The sequence below is a fragment of the Argentina silus genome (assembly GCF_951799395.1).
Source record: "Argentina silus genome assembly, chromosome: 20".
In the NCBI taxonomy this organism is placed as follows: Eukaryota; Metazoa; Chordata; class Actinopteri; order Argentiniformes; family Argentinidae; genus Argentina; species Argentina silus.
The window spans coordinates 5,614,444-5,641,932 of record NC_139674.1 but is presented as its reverse complement, the minus strand read 5'-3'; the positions used below and the strand labels follow the sequence as shown (position 1 = coordinate 5,641,932).

The following is a 27,489-nucleotide window of genomic DNA, read 5'->3' as shown; positions in this document are numbered from 1 at the left end:
TTTAGAATTCCATCACCTCAACAGCTGGGCTTCAGACCAGAGCGCGCGCTCTCTCTCTCTCTCTAGTTTCCTTCCTGCCCTCTCCTCCTCTATGTTGCTCTCTCTTGCCGTCTCTTCATCCCTTTCTCTATCTACCTCTTTTCTTCCATTTCGATAGTCTATAATGAATTGGCCGGTGTGTCTGTGACCTGGAGTCACACCGAGACCCAGGTGGTGGGGTGCTGCTTCATTTCAGACCTGTTCTCTGCAGGCCGACCTTTCAGACACACACCAATCACCACTAACTCTTTGAAGGGCAACGGAGACGTGTTTTCCAAGAGAGAGAGAGAGTTAGTGCTGAGGTTTAGGAAGAATACAGCTATCATGCAAGACGTTGGTAGTTTCTACTCATTCGAATTTGAGCTGTATCGGAAAGAGGACTTTCCCCCCCCATAGGACGGCTTTTTAAAAATGTGTATGTGCACACCTAAAAATGTGCACACCTAATTGTTAACCCAGCGTCACCCATGATGCTTTTTGATTTCAGGGAAAGGAGGGAGCCACAGTGGAACCGTGGGAGGATGCAAACTTCCACCTGTACAAAGTCATCGACCGCTTCGGTTTCCTACAGTAAGAACACACACACACACACACACACACACACACACACACACACCACCAACTTCCTCTTTTACACAGCAATCTACCTTCAGTTCCGACACATGACTGTAGTAAGCTTCAGATAGCACCAGTTCAACTGTGGCCCTGCCTTGAAGCTGGAGTAGAAGGAGCTCCTATAAAGTTGAGTTTTTCTCTAAAGTAGAGTCTCTTTCTTTGTAGCCTGCTGTGTTGTGTGTGTGTGTGTGAGTGTGTGTGGCTTTGGTTGGCAGGGCCAGCCGTCGGGTGGCAAGGCTCTTAAACACCACTGTGCTAAAGCACTTATATATAGGCTGGCACATGTGGACCGGTCCAGGCAGGAAGCAGCCGGCTGCAGCCACAATCACAGGGCACCAGTGTTGGAGCTCCAGCCACTGGGAGGGAGGGAGGGAGAGAGAGGGAGAGGGAGAGAGAGAGAGAGGGAGATATTTTTCGTATGTGTCAACTGAACAGACTGACAGAATGTGTCCCAATAACAGACTGACAGAGCTCTCTGTGCTTCCTGTACGGGTCAGGGGTCAGGGCAGTCCCGTGGCGGCCACACAGGAAGTGGGGGGTGGGGGGGGGGGGGGTGAGACCGAGGCTCTGTCCCCCTTCCTTTCTCGCAGTCATCACAGATCTGATTGGTTAAAGCAATGCATCGGGAAAAACCGTCTTGCTTTGACTTATCCACCCGTGCACAGATCAGTGAGGAAGAAAATCTCCACAGCGGAGAAGCAGATCATCATCTGGGCCAGTGGGCTGTGTACTGATCTGAGACAGACAGACAGGTCGGGGAAGATCAGAACCAGGCTTACTTGACCAAGGCCCCGTTATTATAACACTGTAAAAAAAAACAAAAAAAAAAAACAAAAAAAAAAGCATCCTTCCTCCCTCTTCACCTTGAGGTCATCACTGATTTGACATGGCTGGATTAGTCGAAGCAATGCGGTGTTAATCACACTTGAACCTATCCAGTCCTGTCAGATCAGCTGCCACCATCATAGAATGAAGGATACTGGTAGGAAGGGATGCCAGAGTTGTGGTGCAACTCCTTTGGCCCTGGAAACAGACAGTCGGATCCACGCTGTCATTGACGCATACGGATCGCCATAGGGGCATTGAAACCGTGACGGGAGCCTGGCGGGCAGAGCCAAGATGGAGGAGGATGGTCTTAATGTGTTATTTCCTGTTTGTGTTGCTGCTTACTTGCGTAATGTTCCCTCCCTTTGATGATGAGTGTCAGGGAGGGTTAAACAAACAGCGGCCAGGGCAGCATTTATTTACCGAACGTGTCAACATCCTTCGGAAAGAATGCCGGAAAGTCATATTCATATTCAGGACACGGAGCGTGCTTTATGACACAACAGTGACATCTCATCACATCGTGTCCATCTCTGAGTCTGTATACGTGATGATAACCATTCGGAATTAGATAACAAGATACTGATGCAGAGTGATGCAACTTACCTGTCAATCTCGCCACAATGAAAGGGCCAGACATACACAGCTTTATCTACAGCCTGAACAATGGGCGAACAATGATGACCACTCATTTTCAAATGTTGACAGCACAGATACAGTATGTGGTCTATGTCAAATAAACCTTTCTATTTCATTCCCTTTAGTGAGAATGAACTGCCGTCCTACGACTCGGTGGAAGAGAGGGTGAGTTACGCTCGTTAAGAGCCTCGGTGCTGCAGACGCACGCCTCTACCGTCTTCTATATAATATCCTTGACGGCTGAGAGTGAGCAAAAAGCCTGTTTCAAACACATAACAATTACTGTCTTGCTTTTCATACAAAGGTGGCTGCTGCTGAGAATTCCTTTTTTTGATGAGGTCCTAGTCCCCCCCCCCCCCCCCCCACACACACACACACACAATGTACTTAAGGTCTTGTCGATGTTGTTAGAACAGCCACTGTAACCTTGGCATTTGTGAAGCTGAGTTTGTAAGACCGCAAGTTGTTTCAAAGACATTGTTGCGACGAAGCATGAGGAATTATGACCCTGTCACTTCCTGTATCCGCTCAGCATAAACACATAGAGGTGGAGAGGACCACAAAATGGCTGAAGATGCTGAAGAGCTGGGACAAGTACAAGAACAGTGAAAAGGTGAGACTCACTCTCCCTCCCTCCTTGTCTTTCCCGCTTATCCTCTCCCTCTCTCCCTCTCCCTGTCTCCTCCCATCCACCTGCCTCTCTTTCCCTTTTCTTGCCAGTTACATTTAGACCGGCTCTCATTCCTGTTGTCAAATATCACGTTGCACATTCCTCTCCTCTCCTCCTCACACCACACTCACTCACTCCTCTCCTCTCCTCTCCTTTCCTCTCCTCTCCTCTCCTCTGTCAGTAACAGATGTTTGGGAGTCTCACGCGTTCTCCCTCGCTCGGCCTCCCTGAAGGACGCGTTAGAGGGAGGCGGGTCTGGGTTATAGCTGTCCCCGTGAGCGCCTGAGTTTTTTAATCTTTTTATCCTGGTAATGTGTAAAGGCCTTCGGGCGTTGTGGTGTCCTTGAGTTGTGTGGTGAGGTGGTTTCAGGGGGGATCTGAGAAATGAGCCACAGCTGTGGGAATGTCACAGCGTATTTTCTCTCCTCCTCTGTTTAAAGAAGTGTAGAATTGTGTGACAATGGACAACTGAAGACATGGATTAGTTTATCTCTCTCCCCCTCTCTTTCTTCCTCTCCTTCTCTCTCTCTCTCTCTCTCACAGAGGGTATTTGTATTCTGTCTGTCAGTGCCTCTGCTCGTTCCTCAGCTGGTAAACAGGTTACGGTTGAAATGCCTCCATTTGTTTGCTCTGCCTGTGCTGCTGGGGCCATTTAGCCTGCGGGAACCAGAGCCAAACAATTGCAGCTGCAATGCAGCCCATACCACAGCTTATAGCACACATAGTGTGAGGTTCTAGTGTGGCAGGTTCTAGCATCTGTGTGGCAGGTTATACTATAGCATCTCTTAAGGCAGGTTCTAGCATCTGTTTTTAAGGCAGGTTCTAGCCTCTATGTGGCAGGTTGTAGCCTCTATGTGGCAGGTTATACTGTAGCATCTCTAAGGCAGGTTCTAGCCTTTATAAGGCAGGTTATACTGTAGCATCTCTAAGGCAGGGTATAGCATCTCTTAAGGCAGGTTCTAGCCTTTATAAGGCAGGTTATACTGTAGCATCTCTTAGGCAGGGTATAGCATCTCTTAGGCAGGTTCTAGCCTTTATAAGGCAGGTTATACTGTAGCATCTCTTAAGGCAGGTTCTAGCCTTTATACGGCAGGTTCTAGTATCTGTGTGGCAGGTTATACTGCAGGATCTCTGAGGCAGGTTCTAGCCTCTGTGTGGCAGGCTGCAGGAGGGATAATGAAGTAGGTGAGAGCAGATAGGAGGCAGGTGTAGTGTCGTGCGTAGCCTGGGTCCCGCTGAGGTGATGATGTGACAGTCAATCGATGGGACAAATGGAACATTTGGGAAGTGCAGTGAACAGGAGAGACCTCTCCACTGGAGAGAGATTAGATGAGACAGACACACACACACACACACACACACACACACACACACACTCATTCACATAAACAGACAATTACTAAACTCACGAAGTGAGTCATTTTACAACCACACACATATGCACATGTGCACACACACACACACACACACACAGTGAAGGATGATTAGTCAAACAGATGCACTCATTGACTTTCTCATCAGGGCCTAATTATGAGGGCTGTTGCCCTAGAACCTACGAGCTCAGAGTGTCTATATCTGGAACAGACCTGATAGGCCTCTCAACCGCACGTCTGTTTTCCCACCCACACACACGCACACACACACACACACACACACAGGCAGTATTAAGCATACAACCTTACTTGTATATCAATTGATTCACTGCCTTCATTATTGCCCATCACTGATAACCTGCTGCCTGAACACATCCTTTCAAATCAATGTGTCTGCCTCTCCCTCTCTCCCTCTCTCTCTCCCTCTCTCTCTCATTCCACACGTTGCACCCGATGAGTATCTGGAGACCATAGATTAAATGTGATGGATTCGTATGTGTGAGAGCTGTAATGGTACACAGGAGTATCATTTACAGAATGAGGTCTCTCCATCTGATGCTGGAAGACAAAGCAGCGCAGGCCATTTCTTTCCAATTTAGGACCCCCCCCCCCCCCCCGCTTCACACAACACACATGTACTGTACACACTCACACACAAATCTGTTTCTCACACTTTCCATCTCTCTGCTTTATATCCGTTCCAGCAGGTTGATTTTAATAGCAGTAGAAGGAGAATTCACAGCAGCGATTAACTTTGCTGTTCCAGCAGTTTGGGTTTTAAGACTTAATCTTTCCACCCTGAGTCCTGGAGATTTTTCATCTCCTTCTGCCTATGGAATTACTTTACCGTTGTGTTTGCGCTGTGTACTTTTCTCTCTGTGTTGAACACGTGCACGCACGTACACACACACACACACACACACTCTCACTCTCTCTTCACACATTTTCCCATTTTCCTCGACCAATCCTCTTTTCTCTCCTCTGTGACACTGTCTTTCTGATCATATGTCATCAAATGTTTGGATTTATATATAAACCACTATCCTTTGAGCTGAAACATAATTGGACGAGAATTTTGAACCTAGAACCTTTTGCTCAGGGGGTTCGAGGTCAGGGGCGCGGTTGCTACGGTGAAGAAGTCGGTGCTCTTTGAAGCCATTCTTAGAATGTTTTCCCTCCCCTTTCCCGTCCAGCTGGTGCGGCGGATCTATAAGGGAATTCCCCTGCAGCTCCGGGGAGAGGTGTGGTGTCTGCTCCTCGACATTCCCAAAATCAAGGAGGAGAAGAAGGACTTCTACGAGGTAGGGGAACGCAAGTCGGAAAACCTCCACAGCAGTTTGTCTTCTCGACTGACGTTCCCCCTCCACTGTCCCGAGTCACGTAGAAACTAAATACACACACACACACACACACACACTGTGGTCTACTCAACTATTCTCTCCTAATTTATCAAATCTATGCAGCGTAGCCGTCTTCATTATAGCACAGGCTTCATAAAGATTAATAACCAAGTGAGCAGACACCAGCTTTATTTGATTTCACAGAGCTCCATCATAATTATGGTGGTGTGTGTGTGTGTGTGAGTGTGTGTGTGTGTGTGAGAGCGTAGAGAGACTTTTTGGGTACAGCTGAGCTGAGCTTAATGAGAACTCCATAAAATGTTTGCCTAGCAGATGAGTACGTGGTCTTATACCTCCTCATCTCTCTCTCTCTCTCCCCGTCTCTCTCTCTCTCTCTCTCTCTCCCCCTCTCTCTCTCTCTCTCTCTCTCCCCCTCTCTCTCTCCCCCCCCCCCTCTCTCTCTCTCTCCCCCCCTCTCTCTCTCTCTCTCTCCCCCCCTCTCTCTCTCTCCCCCCCCCCCCCTCTCTCTCTCTCTCTCTCCCCCACCTCTCTCCTGTGATCAGAAACTCAAGCTCAGGGCAAGGGGTGTGTCTCCTGACATCCGTCAGATTGACTTGGATGTAAACCGCACCTACAGGGACCACATCATGTTCATGCACCGCTACGATGTCAAGTAGGTACCACCTCCATGTGACCTACACATCTGTACTGGGAACACTACAGTACCCATAATGCAAATCTCTCCCTCCCTTCCCTCCCTGTGTGTTTCTTCTCACAAACGGGGCAAAAAAAAAAAAAACGACGCTGATGCACGTTGACATTCCCCTAGATGGAAGTGAGAGGCCACATGTCCCTTTTTCTGCGTACTGACTTTGCTCGGTGACGTCATTGTGACCGCGGCAGGGTCCCCTGTGGGACCAACTGACCCAGAGAGCTGCGGAGAGCAGCCCGAGCAGCACACAGGAACTAAACCCACCATCTCTCATACTCTCAAATACTGTCACTCAAAACCATAAACCATAAACCAACCTCAAACACACCAAAATCAAACACATTCAAGGTACCGAGTCACAGTCCAATGTCGGAAGGAGGAAGTAATAAAACCCCCTGGTATTCAAATAAGTGATTCATCTCATCTCATGCACAAGAACAATGGCACATTTAAATGGTGAGAGCAGGCCACTTTGTCCTATCTGCCTTCCCTCCTGCCCTCTCTCTGAGGGCTGTGGCCTGGGACTGTTAACAGCAGAGTGGGACTGGGTGATTTATTTGTTTGTTTGTGTGTTTCTCAGGCAGCAAGCTCTGTTCCACGTCCTCACAGCCTACTCCATGTACAACACGGTGAGTCACGCTCAACCTCATTAGCTCCCCCCGAGAAACCTCTCCACTTCCTCATCTTCACCCCTTCCCTCCCTCCCTCCCTCCCTCCCTCTGTCTCTCCCTCCGCTCGCCCATTCATCTTCTCCCCGCGGCATCTTCTGCCTTCTCATCCCCCTCTCTCTCTCTCTCTCTACTCTCTCCCTCCAATTTCTGCTTTCTCATCATACTCCAGACTCCCTCTCTCCTCCCTCCCGTGCACCCCAACGGACACCACCTCATCTCTCCCTCCACCATCCTCCTTTTTGCCTGTGCGTGTGCGTGTGTGTATAAAACTGTGTGTGTGTGTGTGTGTGTGTGTGTGTGTGTGTGTGTAGGAGGTGGGCTACTGCCAGGGTATGAGTCAGATCACAGCCCTGCTGCTCATCTACATGAATGAGGAGGACGCCTTCTGGGCTCTGGTAAAACTACTGTCTGGCCAGAAACACTCCATGCACGGTAAATGCACCACTCGCTTTACATGCCAAGGACATGTTAGTTACGGACCAGACAGCCATGCATAGATGCCATAGTTATCCTGATTCATGATTAGACTTTGCTGCTTTTATGATATGGTTATATGGATTTGTTTTGCTGTTGTTTTGTTTAACAATGGTTCTCTTTTCGCTTTTATTTGGTGCACTTTGGAATTATTCTTGTGTAAGGAAAAGCGCTTTTTAAATATAATTTATTATTATTATTATTACAATATCCATGCCACACACACCCACCAGACGCACACATGATTTATGGACAACACACCAGACACTAAAAAGTAGGCGTGGTTGAAATAAAGAACTAACAAAATCTGCTTTAAACATATTCCAAACACTCCTAAAATGGCCACAGGGACACATGACTGGGCCATATAGAGTGTAAACATAGGCTACACACTCCCATATAAGGAGAAGACGTCCTACAGCCTTGAAGAAAACATCTCTCGTCAGTGCTCACTCAAAGTCACACTGCTAACACTCCCAACTCTCACATTTCTGGAACACTCTGATCTCGTTAAATGAGTGTGAGGAGAGTGTAAATGTCACTGTCTCTCACTCCCCCCCTCCCCTCCCCTCCTCTCCCCTCTCCTTCTCTCTTGCCTCCTCTCTCTCCCCCTTCCTCTCCTCCCCTCCCCCTCTCCTTCTCCTTCTCTCTTCCCTCCTCTCTCTCCCCCTTCCTCTCCTCCTCTCCAGGGTTTTTTGTCCCTGGTTTCCCCAAGCTGATGCGCTTCCAGGAGCACCATGACCGCATCCTCAAGAAGATGATGCCTAAACTGAAGCAACACCTGGTGAGGCTGCAGAGCATGCACACACACACACACACACACACACACACAGAAACACCCAGTGCGTCATGGGGGGGTGGTAAATAAATTGCTGGGTTGGGGGTCTGGGTTCAGTGCAGGCAGCAGCCTTTGATGTGCAGGGATTAAAGGAGGGGAGAATGAGGCAGAAAAATGCCATGTCTACGTCTCTACACAGCCATTGGTCTCTACTTTATTCTCCTTCAATATCAGGCCTCGGGCACAGGGGCTGATTTACCACTGCTTTTAAACCAAGGTTTAAACCAAAGCTCTGACATGGTTTGAAATACACTGTATACACACACTCATACACACACACTCATACACACACACAGACACACACACACACACATATACACACACACATATACATACACACACATACATACATACATACATACACACACAAACATATACACACACACACACACACACACAGTACACAGGCCACAGTTTAATGGATTGTTGACATCTGTCGTTCCAGGACAGCCAGGAGGTGTTCACCAGCCTGTACACTATGAAGTGGTTTTTCCAGTGCTTCCTGGACAGAGTGAGTACTGGCCTGAAGACACTGCTGTCCCTCTGGGGCCCCTCACCACCAGCCCTGATCTCACCACACCTCGTGTGCTGTTGGGTTAATGACTGTGCTCTCTACAGCCATAACAGCCATGAGACTATATACAGTATAACTATTTCTCTCCTTGTTTTCTCAGACCCCCTTCACTTTGACCCTCCGGATCTGGGATGTCTACATCCTGGAGGGGGAGAGAGTGCTCACCGCCATGTCCTACACTGTCCTCAAACTGCACAAGAGTAAGACATCTCACTCTGCTATAACATCTTTATTATCCTTAAACTGCACAAGAGTAAGACATCTCACTTGGCTGTCAGGTCATCTCACACTTCTGTGTGTGTGTGTGTGTGTGTGTGTGTTTGCAGAGCACCTGCTGAAGTTGTCTATGGAGGATCTGGTAGAGTTTCTGCAGGTGTCTCTGTCGAAGGACTTCTTCTTTGAGGACGACTTTGTGATCGAGCAGCTGCAGAACTCTGTTACAGAACTCAGGAGGGCCAAACTGGAGCTGCCTGCGCCAGGTACCGCCTCCCCGTGTAACACCCACCCACCCTCACCCAGCCCACACACACACACACACACACACACACACACACACACACACACAATACTATACACAGTTTAGTCACTTTTTTTATCTACACACAACCCCATAGATATGCACTGACATGCAATACAGATATGCCACACGGCTTAGGTCAGTTCAGTATACAATTACAATTACAATTACACACACACACACACACACACACACATACAGTGCCCTGCTGCTCACTGCCGCGTCGTATTAGTAGTCGTAATAGAAGTATCCATCGGTGTCTAATCTTGCTCTCTCTCTCTTGCTTAATCTGCATTCTCTCCCTCTTCTCCCAAACGTTCCGCCCAGCCTACAAAAGTGTGGGTGTGAGTGGGGGCCGCCTCCCCTCCTACAACAGTAACCGGTGGGCTATCCTGACTGGTGTTCCCTGTTCATTATCTGTCCATCCCTCCCTCCTTCCTCCCGTCCGTCCGTCCGTCCGTCCGCCCGCCCGCCCGCCCGTCTGTCTGTCTGTCGCTGTCTGTCCAACAGCCCCGGGGGTTTCCTCATCAAACATTCCCACAACGTCTCTGAAACAGTAGAACTCGGCCCGGCCTGGTTAGCTTTAATAACGTCGGAGTCTTTGTCTTTTACACTCCCAACTGGCAAAGCTTCCAAAGAAGTTCAAGGGGACATCACACATGTATTGGTGCTGGGGGAATAACTCCTGTGTAAAGCTTTGAGTGGTCCCCCCCCTCTCACAGTGTCCCCCCCTCTCACAGTGTGAAGTGTGTGTGTGTGGACTATAACTGCAGACTACGTGGATAATCTGATAAGCCTCAGAATGTCCCAGTATCCTGTAGCATCCCTGCTTCCCAGTGCCCACACACTCACACAGACACATACACACACACACAGACACATACACACACACACACACACAGACGTGACAGTGCGAGGTCTATTTTCTCTTCCTAGTGACAGGATAATAAGCAACTCCATCCAAGACTGGAGGCTTTTCTGTTCAACCGCAGCACTTACAGTAGAAAGCCATCTTTACAACATCTGCTACCAGTTAACCAGCCTCATGGCAACACAGTGATGGAGAAAGAGATTCCAAACGCCAAACAGAGGATTTACTTAAAATATGTTTAGTTTTTTATGTGTGTGAGCTCAAATGTGAGACAATTTGATGTTTTACAATTATAGTTAATCATAAATAAATCAAGGGTTTGAATAGTAGTTTAAGGTTTGTGTTTCCTTATACATTTGGGGTGGGGTATGCATCCTACCCTGAACCTGACAACCCAAAGCACCTCAACATGACCTGGGTGAATCCCCAATATTCTCGTGGCTTCCTCTCCTGAGTCCTTACTGAGAGGACTGAATAGATAAAGGCAATAAGGAGTTGAACTAGGCTGTGAACCAATACCACACATGGTTCCTCTCCTTGTCTCCTTTCCTTTACCACCTTTCCAGCCTTTCCAGATCAGCAGTTCTGAAGGCAAAGAGAGGAGGGGAGGAAGCTCACACAGGCCAGGTTTCTCCATATTGCTTTAACCCATGAAGTCCAAGGACGAGGATGTAGGATATTTTATTGAACATCACTAACACACCGGGGAGCCACTTCAGTTTGTGGATTCAGTGCCAGCAACTGCACCTCCTGGGTCAATCCCAAAACACTTCCTGGGCCAATCCCAAAGCACTTCCTGGGTCAATCCCACATCCCTTCCTCTTCTCCAGCTCCTCTCTCTCCTGGTCTATGGTGATTGTGGACACACTCCGTCCCTTCCAGCCCCCCCAACACATACAGTGTCACTTTCACTTGTCTGTATATCTGTGGGTCACCTGTACTGTACTTTTGTATTTCTTTTCATGACACAAGATGAATTTGTATGAGTTTCAGTAGCAGTAAAGGCTCAAATCGTAAACAGTCATTTTGTAGTGTCTTTAGACGTTAAAGAAGGCCCATTAGTCGAGTGCTATTTCTGTATGACCTTTTGAAGTCTAGGTCTACTGCAGCAGCTAAGTACTGTTTAATGGAACCAAGTGAAACTCATCATTTCAGAGTCAACACTTTTTGAATGGCACTTCCGAATCGGACGCCTCGGGCGCACCGGGAATAAATATCGAAGATCACATTTTCAGATTTTTATTTTTATTTTTTCTGTCCTTGGTTTCCCGCCTGTGGAAATGTGATTGAGTGTCGTGGTTGTGAATGTGATTCTCTTTTTTATTTTCACCCCCCCCCCCCCCCCCCCCCCCCTCCTGGCAGTGGTGTTGCATGAATCCATGTTCCTTTTTTGAATATTCATCTGGTTTGAAAAACAAAGCGTATCCAGCCATTGTTGTTTCTGCTCTCTTCTCTCTCTCTATCTCTCTCTCTCTCTCTCTCTCTTTTTTTGTTGGTTCTTTATTAACCTCTCTTCTCTCTCTCTTCTTCCTGCGCAGGTAAAGAGGATGAGTTTCCCAAGAAACCTCTTGGGCAGCTTCCCCCCGAGCCGGCGGCAGTGAATCACGTGGCTAACGGTCAGAGCCACACCCAGCCAGCCGAGGCCCCCAGGGCCCCCAGCCCCTCACCAGACCGCCAGCGGGACAGCCGGCCCCCCAGCCGCACTCGTAGGGACTCCCTGGAGAAGCTGGTCCGGCAGCACAAGGCTGAGAAGAGGGAGGCACGGTCACGGGGGTCAGGGGAGATCCCCGCTGACCACCGCAAACAGCCCTCCACTTCCACCCTCGCCACCCCGGAGAGGGGCGCGACCCCGTCCCCCGCGCCCACTCCCATGCCACACCCCAACCCCGCGCCGGTGGACAGAGGGAAGCCTCAGAGCCACGCCACAGCCAACCACAACTCCAACGCCGCGTCCAGTTCGCGGAGGGACATCGGCCCGCGCTGGGTCAAGCCCTCGGAGACCAAGCTGGAGGCAGCCAAGGCAGCAGCTGCCAGGGAGATGTCCCCGGCCCACTCCAGCCCCGACGAGGCCCTGGTGCTCCACCACCGGCCCCGCTCCAGGGGCTTCATCCCTCCAGGCTCTAACCGCGGCTCCAACGCCTCCCAGTACGACAACGTTCCAGGGGAGCTGGAGCAGGACTTTGTGGAGGTCCTGGAGCTCGAGAAACCCCCGTCGCGGATGAGGACCCCGCGCAGCGAGACACCATTCGGCACGCCGTCCCTACGGCAGGGCAGCCCCACCCGCACCCCCAGCCTGGGTGGGAGCGCCGTCTCCGTAGGAACAGGGCCCAGGCTGGCCCAACACCCCCTCCCCCCGCCCCTCTCCCTCAACAGCCCCGCGGGGGGTAACTTCTCTAACGCCCACGGCCAGTACCACACACCCCCTCAACAGTACTCCCCCGGCCGCCCTGCCATGGTGCCCCCCTACCAACACCCCCCCTTCAGCGTCTTAGAGCAGCGGGGAAAGGAGAGGGACTACGTGCCCCCACCCATGGGCCTGGTGTATGGGGATCGGGCGTACGCCACGACCCAGCGTGTGCCCACACACCTCTCTCCAGATAAGGCCCTTATGAACAACTCCTACGCCACCTACCGCAGGCAGCCGCCCAGCTCAGCCCAGCCCCTCCGGACCACTGCAGTCCCCCAGGAGCACAGCGTACAGCTGGACAGTCCTGGCAGCACGACCCCCATGTACCTGCACCAGCCCACCAGGGCTGCACAGGTCTATCCCCCTGTTGACTACCGCTACGAGGGGCACAGGAGGGGGGAGCAGACCCAACCCTATTTGCCTGATGGGCCTGGCCGGGCAAGGGAGGTGCAGCCGTGGGGGCAAAAGGTTGACTTGCCCCCCCATTCCACTGGGGGTATGCCCCGCTCCCCAAGCTTCCAGAAGGCCCAGATGTCCCCCGTCCAAGAGTTCACTTTCCCCCCCGGCCCTGATGGCCTGGCCCACTACAGGACACAGTTCCAGGAGCAGCAGCCTACTATAAGGCACCAGCTCCCACCGCTGTTCGGAGGACCACACTACAGGCACGCACCGGAGGCGTTCGCCATGCAGGAGTCTATGTTGCTGTGAGAGAGAGAGAGAGGGAAAATATGCGGAGAGACACTGAAAAGACTGAGGTGTAGTCACTGACACTGTGGCAAAGATGTGCAGTAGTCCTAGCATTGTAAGGAGTTTTGTTTTTGTTTGTTTGTGCTTTATGTGTGACGTACTGACCTTAAAAGTCATGCTGCATGAAAGTTGCAGGACACACCAGCTTCTGACGTTTTTACTGATCACTTTTAAAAACCGACTGAAGATTTATTTTATTTTTTGGGGATGTTAAATCATTAACGACAGGCGTCAAAGTATATATATATCTTTTAGAGTTTAAATGTACAGTAAATGATTTTTGTTAATATACATACTGAGTTATTTAAACGTTATCAGTAGGGGGAGAATCTTCTCCTGGCGAGACAAACTCAGTGATTTGTTTTTCTTTCAGTCTTTATTTTTTTATGAGTTAGTTCCAAATATCTACTTTAGAGGTCGTTTTACGCTATATGCTTGTGAATATATTATTTTTCAAAGAGAACAAATAAAACTGTCAAATAATAGACTTACAAAACAGTGAAGATTACGCCACTGTAAAATATAACTTTCATTTCAATTTTGAAGCACCTCCACTGTGTATAACAACAGTTTTTAAAATTAGGGATTTATTTTTTCATCGCGATTATTCCGTTGTCGCTTAGTTTTAACGACAACTGTAATTTCTAGTCATCACTGATCTAGTGCAATGAATTTCTGTAACCCACAGACAATATGTATTTGTGGGTATTAATCCTCGAGGCCAGTATAGGCTTTGTTTAAACCCTGTCTTGAGACGGCAAACTCCATCAACAATGAGCTATTTTGTTGCTCGTAAAAAAATCCACCCTTTTTCCCCTGACGTACTGTATAATTTAGTTCCCTCAGAAGTTTACATGAATATTACTTGCATATTAACAGTCCAGTATGTACTACTTTTTTCAGTGGTAGTCAGCTGAGGGGTTTCTGTCCGGGGGGGGGGGGCAGGGGGGGGCGGTACTATGTATTAAAGTACTGTGTGACTCACTCACAACAATATCACTTAATGCCAGCGCATCATGTCTTATACTTTCACCAGTCATATTCATTGCAGTTCAGCTACATGCACTTTCACATCAAGTAATTCCATTTATACACATAAATACTGACATATTCATACAGCACACTCTGTAGTGTGCATTCACACACAGGAATACTTAATCAGCTACCTACCCTTTTCAGCTGGTTCTCTCTGTGTTGTTGTTTTTTTATATACAATGCTTTATCATTCTTAAACAGTATAGCAGTGCTGTTTTATTATTTGAACATACATTCCCTAAGTCATTCATTTTTTTTGTTAAATAACTAATTGCAAAATGGTTATCAGATCATACTTCAGATATTTTTTCTTTACTAAATAAAACAACTTGGGGTGAGAACGTCTGATCGTGTGTGGATATGTTGTTGTGTCTGGGTGGGGGGGTGATTTTTGTGTAGGGAAGGTTATTGTTGTTCATTTGGTACATCGGGGAGGGTTTTTCATACACATTCCTCAGACTGTCACCACAAGATTCATTATTTAGTCTTCTTATTTTCATCAGACTTAAAGATTGTAAAACAATGATCATAGCTTCTAAAAGAGGATTTCCACGATTGTCCATCTTTTAGGAAATTGTACCCTCTAGTGGAGAAACCTGGTCAGGTTTAAATGAACTACATTCGTATCCATCAAAGGTGGCACTAAAGAGCTTGACAGTTTAAGTGCTTCAGGGGAGTAAGAACCTATAGTAAAGACCTGTAATCTGATTTTATAAAAGAGACAATGTATTTATGATATGATGTTGCCAGATGTGTGGGGGGGGCCCCTCTGCTAACAAAGGGCTTCTGACATGAGGGAAGACGCAAAGGGGGCTTTAGTAGGTTTAATATGAATCCATGAGAATGATAAAACAGAATGTACAATAGTTGTATAGAACTACTTTGAAGAGGTAACTAAGAGTCTACTTTTTTCTTCATAACCACTGCGGTTCACTGTGCAGAAGTCAGGGGGAACACAGTCTACAGTGAGTCCATCGGTTCCATCGGCCCTAACAGGCAGCATTGTCTTGGCTGCACCAGGAAAGGCTATGGGGCAGTGAGCCAGGGGTGTAGCAAGGGGGCAACCAGGGTGGGATGTAGCAAGGGGGCAACCAGGGTGGGGTGTAGCAAGGGGGCAACCAGGGTGGGGTGTAGCAAGGGGGCAACCAGGGTGGGATGTAGCAAGGGGGCAACCAGGGTGGGGTGTAGCAAGGGGGCAACCAGGGTGGGATGTAGCAAGGGGGCAACCAGGGTGGGATGTAGCAAGGGGGCAACCAGGGTGGGGTGTAGCAAGGGGGCAACCAGGGTGGGATGTAGCAAGGGGGCAACCAGGGTGGGATGTAGCAAGGGGGCAACCAGGGTGGGGTGTAGCAAGGGGGCAACCAGGGTGGGATGTAGCAAGGGGGCAACCAGGGTGGGGTGCAGAAGCGGTGGAACATCTCCAAACGTGCAATCTGATCCAATCCCGCCATCGCGTGGCGGTGCACTGACAATAGATGGAAACATGGAAACCCGCCAAGTGAAACTTACAGTGAGGGCTTCACTCCCACGACCACCAGGTAACCTTTCACATACCAGTGGTCTGTCATTAACTGGAGCGGGTTCCCCATCCAATGCATAGTGCAGTAAAGTTGAAGAGGTCAGAGGGGCTAAATATCAACAACACAGAAAGAACAACACTTTCAAATTAGTTTTATGTCTTCATGTGAAACAATCACCAGATTGACACTCTTAGTTATTTTATTCATTTTATTTCTTATGAATCGTTAGTTTACATTTTGTCATTTTGTCTCTCACATTACGCACAGGTGTGAGTACCAACAATACACATTGTTGTCCTCCATTTACATAGATTCCCCTCTCCTTCACCATTCCAACTGTACCCTGTGTGACTGATAAAACACTACAATTCTCCACACAATTGGACAGTATTCATAAATGACGCTTCTGTCACATTACAGATCGTAAACGTAGGGAGTTCTGTGTCTATCTGAGTGAGTTGACTGTCCTGTTGGAGAGCGGTCCTCGTGCCACAGAGTCTGAAAGCCATTAACCATCTGAACAGTCTCATGTGGCTTCCTCCCCCCCGTGTTCTCACCAATGGACCTCTTCCCCGTCCTCGTTATGAAGCCCTGTAATATCCCTTAATCACAACAATAATTACCAGGGATTTAAACAAACAATTTCCCGATGAAACCCCCTTGTGTCCTGCGTAGGCTAGTTCAACATGGCAAAACAGACAGTGTTGCAGATGGATTGCTCAGCATTAACATGCTTCTCTATTGACAGTGAGTATTCTCAGTTCTATACGCTGGTAAAGTGATTGCACCACAAAGAACACCACACACACAACACCATGACAACGAAAATATCTGGAGGCAAACGCAGCAAGCTTGTATAGAACGCTCCTTAGGAGAGTGTAAACAAAGCTATTTGTTGCTAGATTGTTCAGCGTGATAAAATATTTGTATTTGATATTCAAAACATGTGTGTTAGTACAAGTAATGTGGCTAACATGACCACTAATATAGCTGAACACAAAAAAATCTATCTTCTAACTTGTTTGAGTTTCTACATTTAGCAGCCAAATATTATAATTTTCATGTCAGGTTTGCAGTGCTGAACATTTGTTTGGTTGTCATGAGTGACATTCCAATGAACCAGTGTATAACCCTCAAAATTCCCTCTGAAAATCACTGACTGTTCCACCGTACTGAATAGGCCCCCGTCCGTGGCAGTGCTTCAGGGTGGTAACCGGTCCACACCCTCCCGCTCCAGCCCAGAGGGAGACCCATACAAGGTACTGAGGGCCATCCCTGTAGCCATCACTCATGGGCCTTCTCTGTTCTGTTTGTCCACACAGGCTTCCGTTTCTCTATGAAGGCCCTTATGCCCTCCTGGCCATCTCTCAGCGCCAGGTTATCCACCATCACCCGAGAGGCCGTGGCATAGGCTGCATCCCGGCCCTGGGCCATCTGTCTGTGACAATGAAATATTTAGTGATTCTCAGATTAGATCATGTTAAACCGCACCTGCAAAAAGGATTCTGTTTCTAAAAGAAAGTGTTACTGAACAAACATGGATGCAACCAATTCCAACAACTCACTAGAGAACGAGAGTGGGCAGAATGGGACACGACAACCAGTTGTGACAGCGGTAAAGAAGACGGGCACACACCTGTGGAAGGTCGCCTTGCCGAGGGCTACGACAGGTCGGCTAGCCGCACACACTCGCCGTGCGATGTTTAACGTCTCCTCTTCTAGCCGCTCCTCAGGCACCACCTTACTGACCAGCCCGTGCAGCAAAGCATCCTGGGCCGAGATGGGGCTTCCTGTGAAAAGCATCTCCATGGCAACCTGAATAACACAAGAGTACATCAGGGGAAAGTTACATCATAATTTGTAAGTGTGTGTGTGTGTGTGTGTGTGTGTGTGTGTGCGTGTGCGTGTGCGTGTGCGTGTGTGCGCTCTTTTACCTTCCTGGGTACAGCTCTTCCGATAGCCACAGCTGGTGTTGAGCAGAACAGACCCACGTTGACCCCCGGTGTGGCAAAGGTGGACTTCTCTGTCACCACAGCCATGTCACAGCTGGCAACAAGCTGGCATCCTGCTGCCGTGGCAACCCCATTCACCATGGCAATCACAGGCACAGGAATGTCTTGTATTAGGGTCATGACCTGAAACAAAAACATTCAAACATGTCAAAGTTGTCAAACATATTTGACGTGTGTGTTTGTGGGAGACGGAGAGAGTTGTCAATAAGTCACACATGCAAGTCGGAGTCAAGTCTCAAGTCTGTCCATACAAGTCCAAGTGATGTCTCAAGTCCCTAACAGCAAATGATATGGAGCTTAGCGCATTAAACAGCTCATACTGATAATCCAACAGCACTGTAGGCATAGCAGAAATATGAATACTGAACATGGTGTTCTCTTTGTAGCATAGTTTATAATGAAGTCTGTGTGTGTCATTTTGCTTGTTTCATTCAGCTTGTGTCTCTGTCCTCCCAGTCCAGTCTTCTCACTCTCCTGCACATACGCATCTCCACTGGTCTCCCATCGCATTTACTTTACAAAATTCCTCAATACACCTCCTACTAATTGTTTATTCATTGTCAACGAGTCCCTAATTGCAGAGTCCCGAGTCAAATCCACTGAAGTCCAAGTCAAGTCTTGAGTCCATTTATTTGCGGCTTCAGTGCAACTCGAGTCCGAGTCCCCAACTCGCATAGCCAACCGTAGAGAGTGTCACTTTTCTGTGTGTGTGTGTGTGTACAGGCCTCACCTCTGAACATGCCTCAAACACCTTGGTGTGGTACTCTCTGCCCTCTGCTGATGTCAGCTCCTTCAGGTCATGTCCAGAGGAGAACACAGGCCCATTTGCTGTGACATGAAAACAGAGGGGTGAAACCAATATGTCTCATTACTTAAAAGATAGCCTGCACACACGTCCATAGCATGGCATAAAAATAGTAGCAGGGAAGTAAACGTTTGCCTGTACATTGAAAGTTGTATTTCCCTCTGTATTATTGTGTGAAGGAGATTTATGGTGCATACCTGATATGACAATGACCCTCAGGTCATCACTGTCAATGTCAGCCAGGATGTTCTCCCGCAGCGAGGTCAGCATGGATAGGGACAAGGCATTCCGCTTCCTGGGGTTGTTTAGTGTGATTTTCCTGAAGAAGAGCAAAGTGCACCCCAAAGTTATAACGATGGCCGCGCGTCAAGCTCTTCATGGCACTATTAACTTTGGTGGCTAGCGTGTTGTACAAAAACATATGCAGCTTTTCAGCATTTAGTCGGCACCTGCAAGGTTTTCCTTAATGAAGGTCAGAGGTCTCAGTCAGTCAGACGACATCAAACATTAACAGAGCAGTGCCCAGTTCACTAGTGTCGCTATGCACTAGACTAGCCAGCTAGCTAACTACTCTAGTAGTAATAACTTGTCTTGAATGGAGCTAACACCCAACCTTATTCCATTCTTTTGCTGTCTGACGGTCAGCGGATCCGACTGAGGTTGCGTGCATAGTGACCGCGACCCGGTCAGAAGTGACAGCCTGCTGAGTAGGACGACATCAGCTGCTCGGTGAAACAAGTTTCGGGCCATCATCTTGTTGAGAAGCGACTCCGTGTTTGTTCTCTGTCAGAAATGATCGCAAAACCGACACTTCCGGATTGTACAGTCAATATCAGAATAAAAGTCCTCCATTGAGACGCAAGTAACGCAACAAAGGTGTGTAAAGTAGGCTACACGACACACCATCAAATTGTGTGTCAGACAAGAGTTTCAGTGGCGTGCCTAAGCCGTAGGATTTGTCCTGTGTGATCACCAGAACGGCATTTTAATTTAGGTAATTAGGCCTAGATCCAATAATCTTATTTTTAGGAATCTCAATGATTTAACTTGCAAAACTGGAAAAGGGTTTGGCTATTTGGCAATGATTCAGAGTTCACACAAAGTGAACATGATTAATAGGGTAACAATGCAAGTCAGGAGGTGAATGTGAAAAGGTAACAAGTGGAAGTGGTCGGGTTTATCAAGTTTATCAAGCAGTCAGGACGGTGGAAACTGGTTCAGGTGAAATGCTATTTAAACGAGTATTACGAGAATATTACGGGTATGTGTTCACATCTCGTGCATGATATTAGGTAGGTTATAGACATAGGCGTGTGGGATGCAGAGCAGTCAAGATGTGCAGCCTGGCTACACGTCCCATATGGGCCTATTCCTGTATTGTCATATACTTTGACCGCTTTTTGTTAGTGGAAGTTGGATTAATGTCTTAATGTCTGGCTGGTAGATGTAACCTTTTGAAAGGCGATCTTCGGCGCAGTGGGCAGTCTCCAATACCTGAATGAAACCTCCGCAATGACCTGGGTGGAGTCCTATGCGCGTACGCTCGGCTGGAACAGGAGACATGCCACATTTGCCACATTACGCACAGTGAGTTCGATACGCCCGGACTCAGTGGACGAGGGAGCGCCGAAAACTTTTGAGAACAAAGTAAAGGATTGACTCATTTTACTTAGCCTATAGGAGAGAACGGTTTTTATCGATGTTGGCGAGGCTAGTGGATGAGACTGGATTATATATAAATATATATGTTCGCACAGTAGCCTAATTCATTGTTTGAGCGCTATATGGGTAAGTTATTTTATGTAGGCTGGTAGTGACAAAAAAAACTTCGACATAGCCTAGCCTATATTTATATACACTTTATATCACTGCATTGGCCTATTTAAACTAATTTGAACGTTCATGCGATGCCATAATTTCTTGACGTACATGTATGATTAACCAATAGACAATGTATCAACAAAGGTGGCGAGATTGGAATGTGTAGATGTCACCTTGACAAAAACCAACGGTTTTGAGCGCTTGCTGAGTTTATTTAAAGGACCCCAACAAGAGGGATTGTCCGGCACAGCCTGTTTGCGAGCTAACATACCTGATCCAGAATAACTCGCCTATCAGCTTATGAGATCTGTCGTGCTGTGCCATGGCTACCCGCGGAGCGACAGGAATACACTCTGAATGGGTATTGCGTTTTTAAACGGCAAGGTCGACGCACTGGTCGCGAGAGTCAAGGGAAAGGGCGCACCTTGTTGGTAGCCATTTGGTGATGGAGACCCCAAAGGCAAATATATGCAAAATGTCCTTGATGCTACCAGTTGAGATGGCTGAGTGTCAGTTTGTATATAATTGACAGTTTGTATTTACATGTGACAGGGGAGGGATTTGGGAAAAACCCTCCAACTGGTTGTACATTTGCTGAATAAGTTTGTAGGGACTGTGGAGGGAGGATGTGGGTATTATCGTAGGAGAGGTGAGAGGGTGTTTTGTTCTCACCAGTGCCTCCTCTGAGAGTTTAGTAACAGTCAACAACAATGTTGATGATATGTTAAACCAAAACACCATCCAACGTAATCATTCTATTCAAGGACAGGCTTTGTTCAGGTTAGTTATCTTGTCTTGTGTAGGACTACTATTGTATTTCATTATTTTAATTTCTCTCTGTTTTTAGACACTATTTGAAGATATTGGATTAGATGGTTCTTCAGAGTGAGACCGGAAACATTTCCGGACTTCAACAAGGTCCGCTCGGAAAAGCCAGACCCTCCATGAGGTGCCAACAAGTCACCTCACCTTTGACCCAGTAACCATGGATGTGCAGGCCAATCCTCACCTCCACTTCGGGGTCAACGGGGGTCACGGTGCGGCTCGAAGAAGGCCATGTGTGAGTATAGAAATCCATTATAGTTAATAATTTATTCACCCTGTATCTTAGGTCAATATGTATCCATGTGTTCAATCTACCTTTAATTCATTAAGGAACCATTGTGTTTTCTACTCCTCCCTCCATTGTAAAATGAGTTTGGCGTTTTGAAATGGGCGCTATCAGACTTCATTCCTTCGGCGAAGAATATTTTGCTCACCTGGGTATTGCATCATCAGGGTTAAAACAGGTGCTTCAATTTTTATCTTTGCTTCAGTACAACCAACTGCTGACTGAGTAGTGTATTGTTTATACAGCAAACAAAGTCAGTCTCCATGCTCCCCTCTGTAAGACTGTCACTGAGAAACCACACAGGATTAACAACTCAATCCTGTTGCATGCCGATGACACACTCAACAGAACAGACAGTGAAACCGGTTGAGCTGCAGTTTTTTGGGTCCTGCACACAACAGAAGTCATTGCTTATTGTTCTCACTTTGGTTTCAGCTGGGTGTGGTCACAGGTGTGTGTGTGTGTGTGTGTGTGTGTGTGTGTTTGTGTGTGTCTGTGTCTGTGTTGTGTCTCATTGACCCCCAATGAGACAAAGGCAGACTTCTCTGTCACTATGGGCTATATCACAACCGTCAATGGGCTAGCATCCTGTTGCTGTGACAACCCTGTTCAACATTCTCTATGGGGATCTATATAAAACTAGTTACACTATCTTTATGTGGATTGTGGATTGTGGATTCTGTGACTGCAAATGCCTAGTTCCTAAACCTAAAGCAATCATGTTTGAATGTAAACAGGTTACATTGACGTTAAGGTCCTTTTGATTCAGAGCATTATCTTGAGTGAAACAGACCTCAGGGTGCAGTGGAAAAATCAATAGTCACTCAGCAGCCGTCAAAGCAGCACTGTCATTGGATACCCCATTGTGCTGAGCTCAGGGGCTGTGCTCTGAGGGGCAGGTAGTGATGTAGGTAGGGGAGTGGCCAGGGGGTAGGCGGTGGGTAGGTAGGGGGGATGCGGGCTAAGTCTCCTCCCTCCAGGGCGGGGGTCTCTGAGCCACGTTGAGGAGGTGAGAAGGTTGGAAGGTAGGGGATGCAGGAACAAGCAGCCCTGTGTTTTCACTGACACACACACACACACACACACGCACACACACACACACACACACACACATGAGAGAGCGAGAGGCGGTGGCCAGCTGGGTGGAGTTGGCAGTTATCCAGGTGGATTGAGACACAGTTCTCAGTGTGATTATGAGGGGAAAGGCAAGCCTAGCTGGATGTGTGTTTGAGCCACATGTCTTACATATTTTTGCTAATGTAGGTCAGGAACAGAGTGTACAGCTAATACACTAGACCTGAGATGATACAAAAGCGGACCGGGAGGCATTTTATTCTGAAATTAGCATTCATGTTTGGTGTGCCGTGCTCTGTGTCGCCCCCTACAGGAGGACGAGGCGCTGCAGTTCCTAAGTCAGGAGGAGCAGGAGTGTATTCTGTTCTTCGAGGAGACCATTGACTCTCTGGATGACGACATAGAGGAGGAGGGGAGACAGAACCTGCAGTCGACGGGGAACGGTAACCCTGTTGATGAGTGCAATGGACCCTCCACCCCCGTGTCCGCCCCCAGCTACAGTCCCTCGCCTCCCCTCTCGGACCGAGCCTCTGGCCCCAAAGACCAGGACATCATAGACCTGGTCCGAACAGAACCAGGCCCGGTCCAGACTAAAGAGCAGATGTTCATCCCCACCGTGCCAGGTACACCTCAGCCCACCCTCTGCTTTCCTGTAGACCTGGTAGTTTGAGACGCAGCCCATTTACACTTACTGATATTGAGTGCAACAATTAATTAGAATTATTCCAGTATCAGATGAGATCATGTTAGATCACTATCATTCAAATGACAGATATCACATTGTTGTTTTTTGCACTGATGTTTCAACTGATATGATCCAGAATGGCATTGATCAAGTACTGAAGACACACAATGGATAGAGAACTGAGGAGTTTCTTTTTTAAACCCCTTCCTCCTCCAGATTATCAGAGCATGAACGTGAACCCTGAGAGCCATTTTGAGATGAAGGCCAGGCGTGATCCGATGGAGAACTACCATACAGAGTACAACCTGCCAATGCCCAGCCCCGGCGAGGACAGTGCTCCCTTTGGCCATGCCCTGTACCATCCTGTTGGCTCTGTCCCCACCCCTGTCCTCATCGCTCACAAGATCGCCGAGCACCAGGGGGGAGGGCCCATAAACCTCCGCCCCTCCTCACTCCTGTCTGGACGCCGCAGGAGCTTGGACTATGACACATCGCCCACCTCCCCCGACCCGTACATCAAACAGGGCCCGCCTACCTCCGCCAAGCCCACTCGCTATCCCGGCAACATCAACCTGATTCTGGGAAGTAAGGAGCACCACAGCCAATCAGTTGCCAACGTGAACATGCAGGAGAGGAAGGCAAAGATGCTGGCCAACCTATCAGGGACATCACACCCTCTGGAGCAGGAAGAGCCACAGATGCCACAGTCTTCCCGGAATATTCCCACCCGCAGCGTGTCGTTCAGGGATCCCACTCCGGATAAGTCCCGGATGGAGGCACTGTCCAAACTGGGGCTGACCAGGAACCGTGCCATGTCTGGGGGCATCTCTCTCCTCAACACTCCTACCCCAACCAGCAGCACCAATACCGACACCGCAGACAGCACCAAACCTCCTGCCGTGACTGCCCCCACCCCTACCCCTACTCCTACCCCTCCCCCCACCCCTACCCCTACTCCTACCCCTCCCCCCACCCCTACCCCTACCCTGACGCCTGTGAGGAAACCAGAAACTCTGCAGGTAGACCTCAACAGCTACGGTGGCAAGACCATGCAGGTGAACCCCTCGCCACCAGCAACAGTCAGCCCATCGGAAGTCTCCTCTCTGGACTTTAACAGCTATGGTGGGAAAACCATGGTGGTGATGCCCTCTGGGTCCTCTAAGAGCGAGGCTGCTGTCCCTGCCAGTGGCCATGACAGTAAGGCCCTCCCAGTGGCCTCCTCCAGCGACTTCAACAGCTACGGGGGGAAGAGCAAGGTCATGACCCCTGCCCCTATGCCCAGCGCCAGGAGTGAGCCCCCAGACATCATCAGCGCTCACCTGGGAAGCAAGAACAAAGTCATGCCTCCGCCAGCCTCCGCCCCAGCCAAATCAGAGGCCCTGCCCTACGTGCGCAACAGCTATGGGGGGATGTCTAGAACGGTGACTTCCTCTACCACCCCTGCCTACCCCTCACACAGCCAAGTGCGGCCCCCCAGAGCTCCAGACCCTGCGCCCAACCCGGCCCCCAGACCTGTCCGCCACAAAACCCCCTCTAACCCCCACAGGGTGGTGGCGACAAACCGCTCCCCAGAGCCTCGGCGGAAGTCCGTCTCCAAGCCTTCATTCCGCTCCCAGGGGATCACCGTGCAGTTTTCCGGACGGGGTGCTACAGATGAGTCTCGCAGGGAGGCGCTACGGAAACTGGGACTGCTTAAAGAGACTTCCTAACTCCTGAATCCCACCATCTCCCTCCGCCTCTATTGATTCTTTTCAGAGATCTGCAGTCTGCTACCTGGAGGATGTGAGGCTTCTGGAAGTTTCTGTACGCGTGACATGTGGCAGGGGGACCTACATTACAGCAAGAGGAAAGAAACAGGATCCTGTGTTTAACCTGCACACCCGGTTCTGAGTTCCTGGCCAACATAAAACACTGACAAACGAGTTTGACACACCACATGGGGGGTTGTGTACACACACACACACACACACACACACACACACACACACACACACACACACACACACACACACAGGCACTCAAACACATTGAGTCAAACACACACATGCGCTTACATACACATACCCCCTCCCACAGATTACAGACAATACAATAAAGGAATATTCCGGATCATCCAGCGTCTTGGGGACCGAATTCTCCCAGTGCTCCTGATGGCCACTCAGCTACCAGTGAGATTCCCTTACAGCTCTCCCTTTCCAAATATGGATTTATATACAGAACATATATCTTGAGTTACTCCATGTGATTTAGTTTATTACTGATCAGTTTGAAGCAGGTACTGCTAAAATCAGTGTTGAGTCATTGGAAACTGGCTGTGAAGTCTTACCCTGAAGCTTTAGAACTGAGGACCTCACAATTGTATTGTTATTTTTGTTTACCCATTTGGGCATTGTTGTCTGGGAGGTCAGGAGTGTGTTTTATCTTACTGTGCAGCCATTATGAACAAGAACAATAGAAGGTTGAAGCACTTTCTGAGTAATAATCTGAGTCCTAGTAATAATCATGATGCATATGATAATCACAGTTGTGTGTGCACCTGTCAGGGAGGTGCCTATCCTAATCCTCTATATGGAAGAGATTCTACTTTATACAAATGTATTTATCCCACTAGGACAGAATTAATCCACATACCAAGTTTACAGGCATGGACCGATTCATGGGTAACTTGAACTTCCCATTGTGTCTACCACCTCAAATGGCATTTGAGTGATTGTAAGTTATAGAATAGTGCACAGTTTTGAGTTTCTTGGAGGGTAGTTATAGGCTGTGTTACGGTAACTGCTGAGGTGGTTAGAGAGTATTTTTACTCCATGGGCTGGCCTCCCACACAAAACCACAGAATGTGGTTTGAAATGCAGTTTCACTGAGTTTTACTACTTTGAGGGTAAAACATTTTGACTCGGTAGGGATGGGCGAGCACATGCATTGTCCAGAACACAAACACTGAAGCTAAAGCATCTAGAAATACTCATGAGAACACTTGTTTCTAGTTCTGCCCTCCTGTTGTTCAAGTATGGTAATGTCACTATATTATTTAACTGTCGTCATGACAAATGCTCCATGTTCCCTCACCCTTGCTGGTCTACATTGGTATGAAGTGTGTGTGTGTGTGTGTGTGTGTGTGTGTGTGTGTGTGCGTGTGTGTGCGTGTGTGTGCGTGTGTGTGCGTGTGTGTGCGTGTGTGTGCGGGTGTGTGCGGGTGTGTGCGGGTGTGTGCGGGTGTGTGAGAGAGAGCATATAAGGACATGGTTATATGTTCAGTGTGGTGGTGTAAGAGTAAGTTTTGTTCAACTGTTGTTGTCAGACTCCGGTTTTGTAGTTTATCTACAGTAACTATGAAGTATCTTGTGTTACATGTTAGCACAGTTGTGTGAGTGAAACCTGTTTGTCTATTATATGTAACGGTTTGTATCGAGACTCCGGCTTTGTAGTATATCTACAGTAACTTTTGAAGTATCCGAACACGATTGTGTTATATGCACACACACACACACACACACACAAACACACACAAGGGGAATGTACCTGTAGTTTACCAGAGAGAGGAATGAAGGCTTGGCAATGTGGTTAAAGATGTTTTTATTGAGATTCAAAGATGTTTAAGAGCAGTGCAAAATTGTCAACTCGTTGCTGCTATGATATGCATCTCTTCAAAATCTGAAATATCAGTTGTATTTTGTATTCATTGTCATATACACTACATGTACCTAATGTGTCACTAAATAAAGAGAGTAATATACAAGATATAATATATGTTTGTGTTCAACAGAAGATGTTTTTGTTAAGTCTTCACAGAGCATTGACTATGGAATGTGAGGGATAAGTGGATGCGTGGTAATGATTGACCCTCTTTGGGAAATGATTCACCATACTTCTTTAACACAGTGGAACAATCATCAGACAAGCTCACAAGGACCCACAGCTTATCTCATAAACCCTTAGATACACGCTTTGCCAGGCCTGCACTGCAGCCAGCTTACGTTGTGGTTTGTTTTGAGGATGTTTGGCCTCAGGCCCGGCACCAGAATCAACAGGTTGGAAGGGCCATTGATTTTGTATCCCCCCTCCCTCCCCTCCCTCTCCTCCCATTTACAGTATGTGTCCTGGAGAGCAG

The 27,489-nt window shown here is 48.2% G+C and overlaps 3 protein-coding genes across 10 annotated transcripts in view; 2 read left to right on the top strand and 1 right to left on the bottom strand.

The window, feature by feature from the left end:
- Positions 1 to 14,692, top strand: part of usp6nl (USP6 N-terminal like) — a 42,796-nt gene extending 28,104 nt beyond the window's left edge. For all 3 annotated transcript variants that reach the window (XM_083692061.1, XM_083692059.1, XM_083692060.1), the window contains 12 exons: positions 527 to 609; positions 2,244 to 2,283; positions 2,651 to 2,731; positions 5,355 to 5,462; positions 6,065 to 6,174; positions 6,794 to 6,842; positions 7,196 to 7,316; positions 8,048 to 8,142; positions 8,642 to 8,707; positions 8,871 to 8,970; positions 9,097 to 9,249; positions 11,697 to 14,692. In XM_083692061.1, the coding sequence (XP_083548187.1) occupies positions 527 to 609; positions 2,244 to 2,283; positions 2,651 to 2,731; positions 5,355 to 5,462; positions 6,065 to 6,174; positions 6,794 to 6,842; positions 7,196 to 7,316; positions 8,048 to 8,142; positions 8,642 to 8,707; positions 8,871 to 8,970; positions 9,097 to 9,249; positions 11,697 to 13,273 (2,583 nt within the window). In that variant the 3' untranslated portion in view covers positions 13,274 to 14,692. The remainder of the gene's footprint in view (positions 1 to 526; positions 610 to 2,243; positions 2,284 to 2,650; positions 2,732 to 5,354; positions 5,463 to 6,064; positions 6,175 to 6,793; positions 6,843 to 7,195; positions 7,317 to 8,047; positions 8,143 to 8,641; positions 8,708 to 8,870; positions 8,971 to 9,096; positions 9,250 to 11,696) is intronic.
- A 1,383-nt stretch (positions 14,693 to 16,075) lies between these two features.
- echdc3 (enoyl CoA hydratase domain containing 3) lies at positions 16,076 to 19,449 on the bottom strand. Of its 2 annotated transcripts, none has more exons than XM_083691995.1 (6): positions 19,298 to 19,449; positions 18,882 to 19,003; positions 18,610 to 18,707; positions 17,802 to 18,002; positions 17,504 to 17,682; positions 16,076 to 17,305 (listed from the first exon to the last, which is right to left on the bottom strand). In XM_083691995.1, exons 1-6 carry the CDS (start codon positions 19,435 to 19,437, stop codon positions 17,152 to 17,154), a joined length of 894 nt encoding a protein of 297 aa, XP_083548121.1. In that variant the 5' UTR covers positions 19,438 to 19,449; the 3' UTR covers positions 16,076 to 17,151. The 2 variants fall into 2 exon arrangements, with proteins under 2 accessions (XP_083548121.1, XP_083548122.1); XM_083691996.1 differs by having other exon boundaries at positions 16,076 to 17,301.
- A 438-nt stretch (positions 19,450 to 19,887) lies between these two features.
- proser2 (proline and serine rich 2) lies at positions 19,888 to 27,128 on the top strand. 5 transcript variants are annotated; one of them, XM_083691703.1, is made up of 4 exons: positions 19,888 to 19,905; positions 21,353 to 21,565; positions 23,004 to 23,313; positions 23,592 to 27,128. In XM_083691703.1, exons 2-4 carry the CDS (start codon positions 21,491 to 21,493, stop codon positions 25,082 to 25,084), a joined length of 1,878 nt encoding a protein of 625 aa, XP_083547829.1. In that variant the 5' UTR covers positions 19,888 to 19,905; positions 21,353 to 21,490; the 3' UTR covers positions 25,085 to 27,128. The 5 variants fall into 5 exon arrangements, with proteins under 5 accessions (XP_083547829.1, XP_083547827.1, XP_083547826.1 ...); XM_083691701.1 differs by lacking the exon at positions 19,888 to 19,905 and adding an exon at positions 19,990 to 20,271; XM_083691700.1 differs by lacking the exon at positions 19,888 to 19,905 and adding an exon at positions 19,990 to 20,331.
- Positions 27,129 to 27,489: the final 361 nt, after the last annotated feature.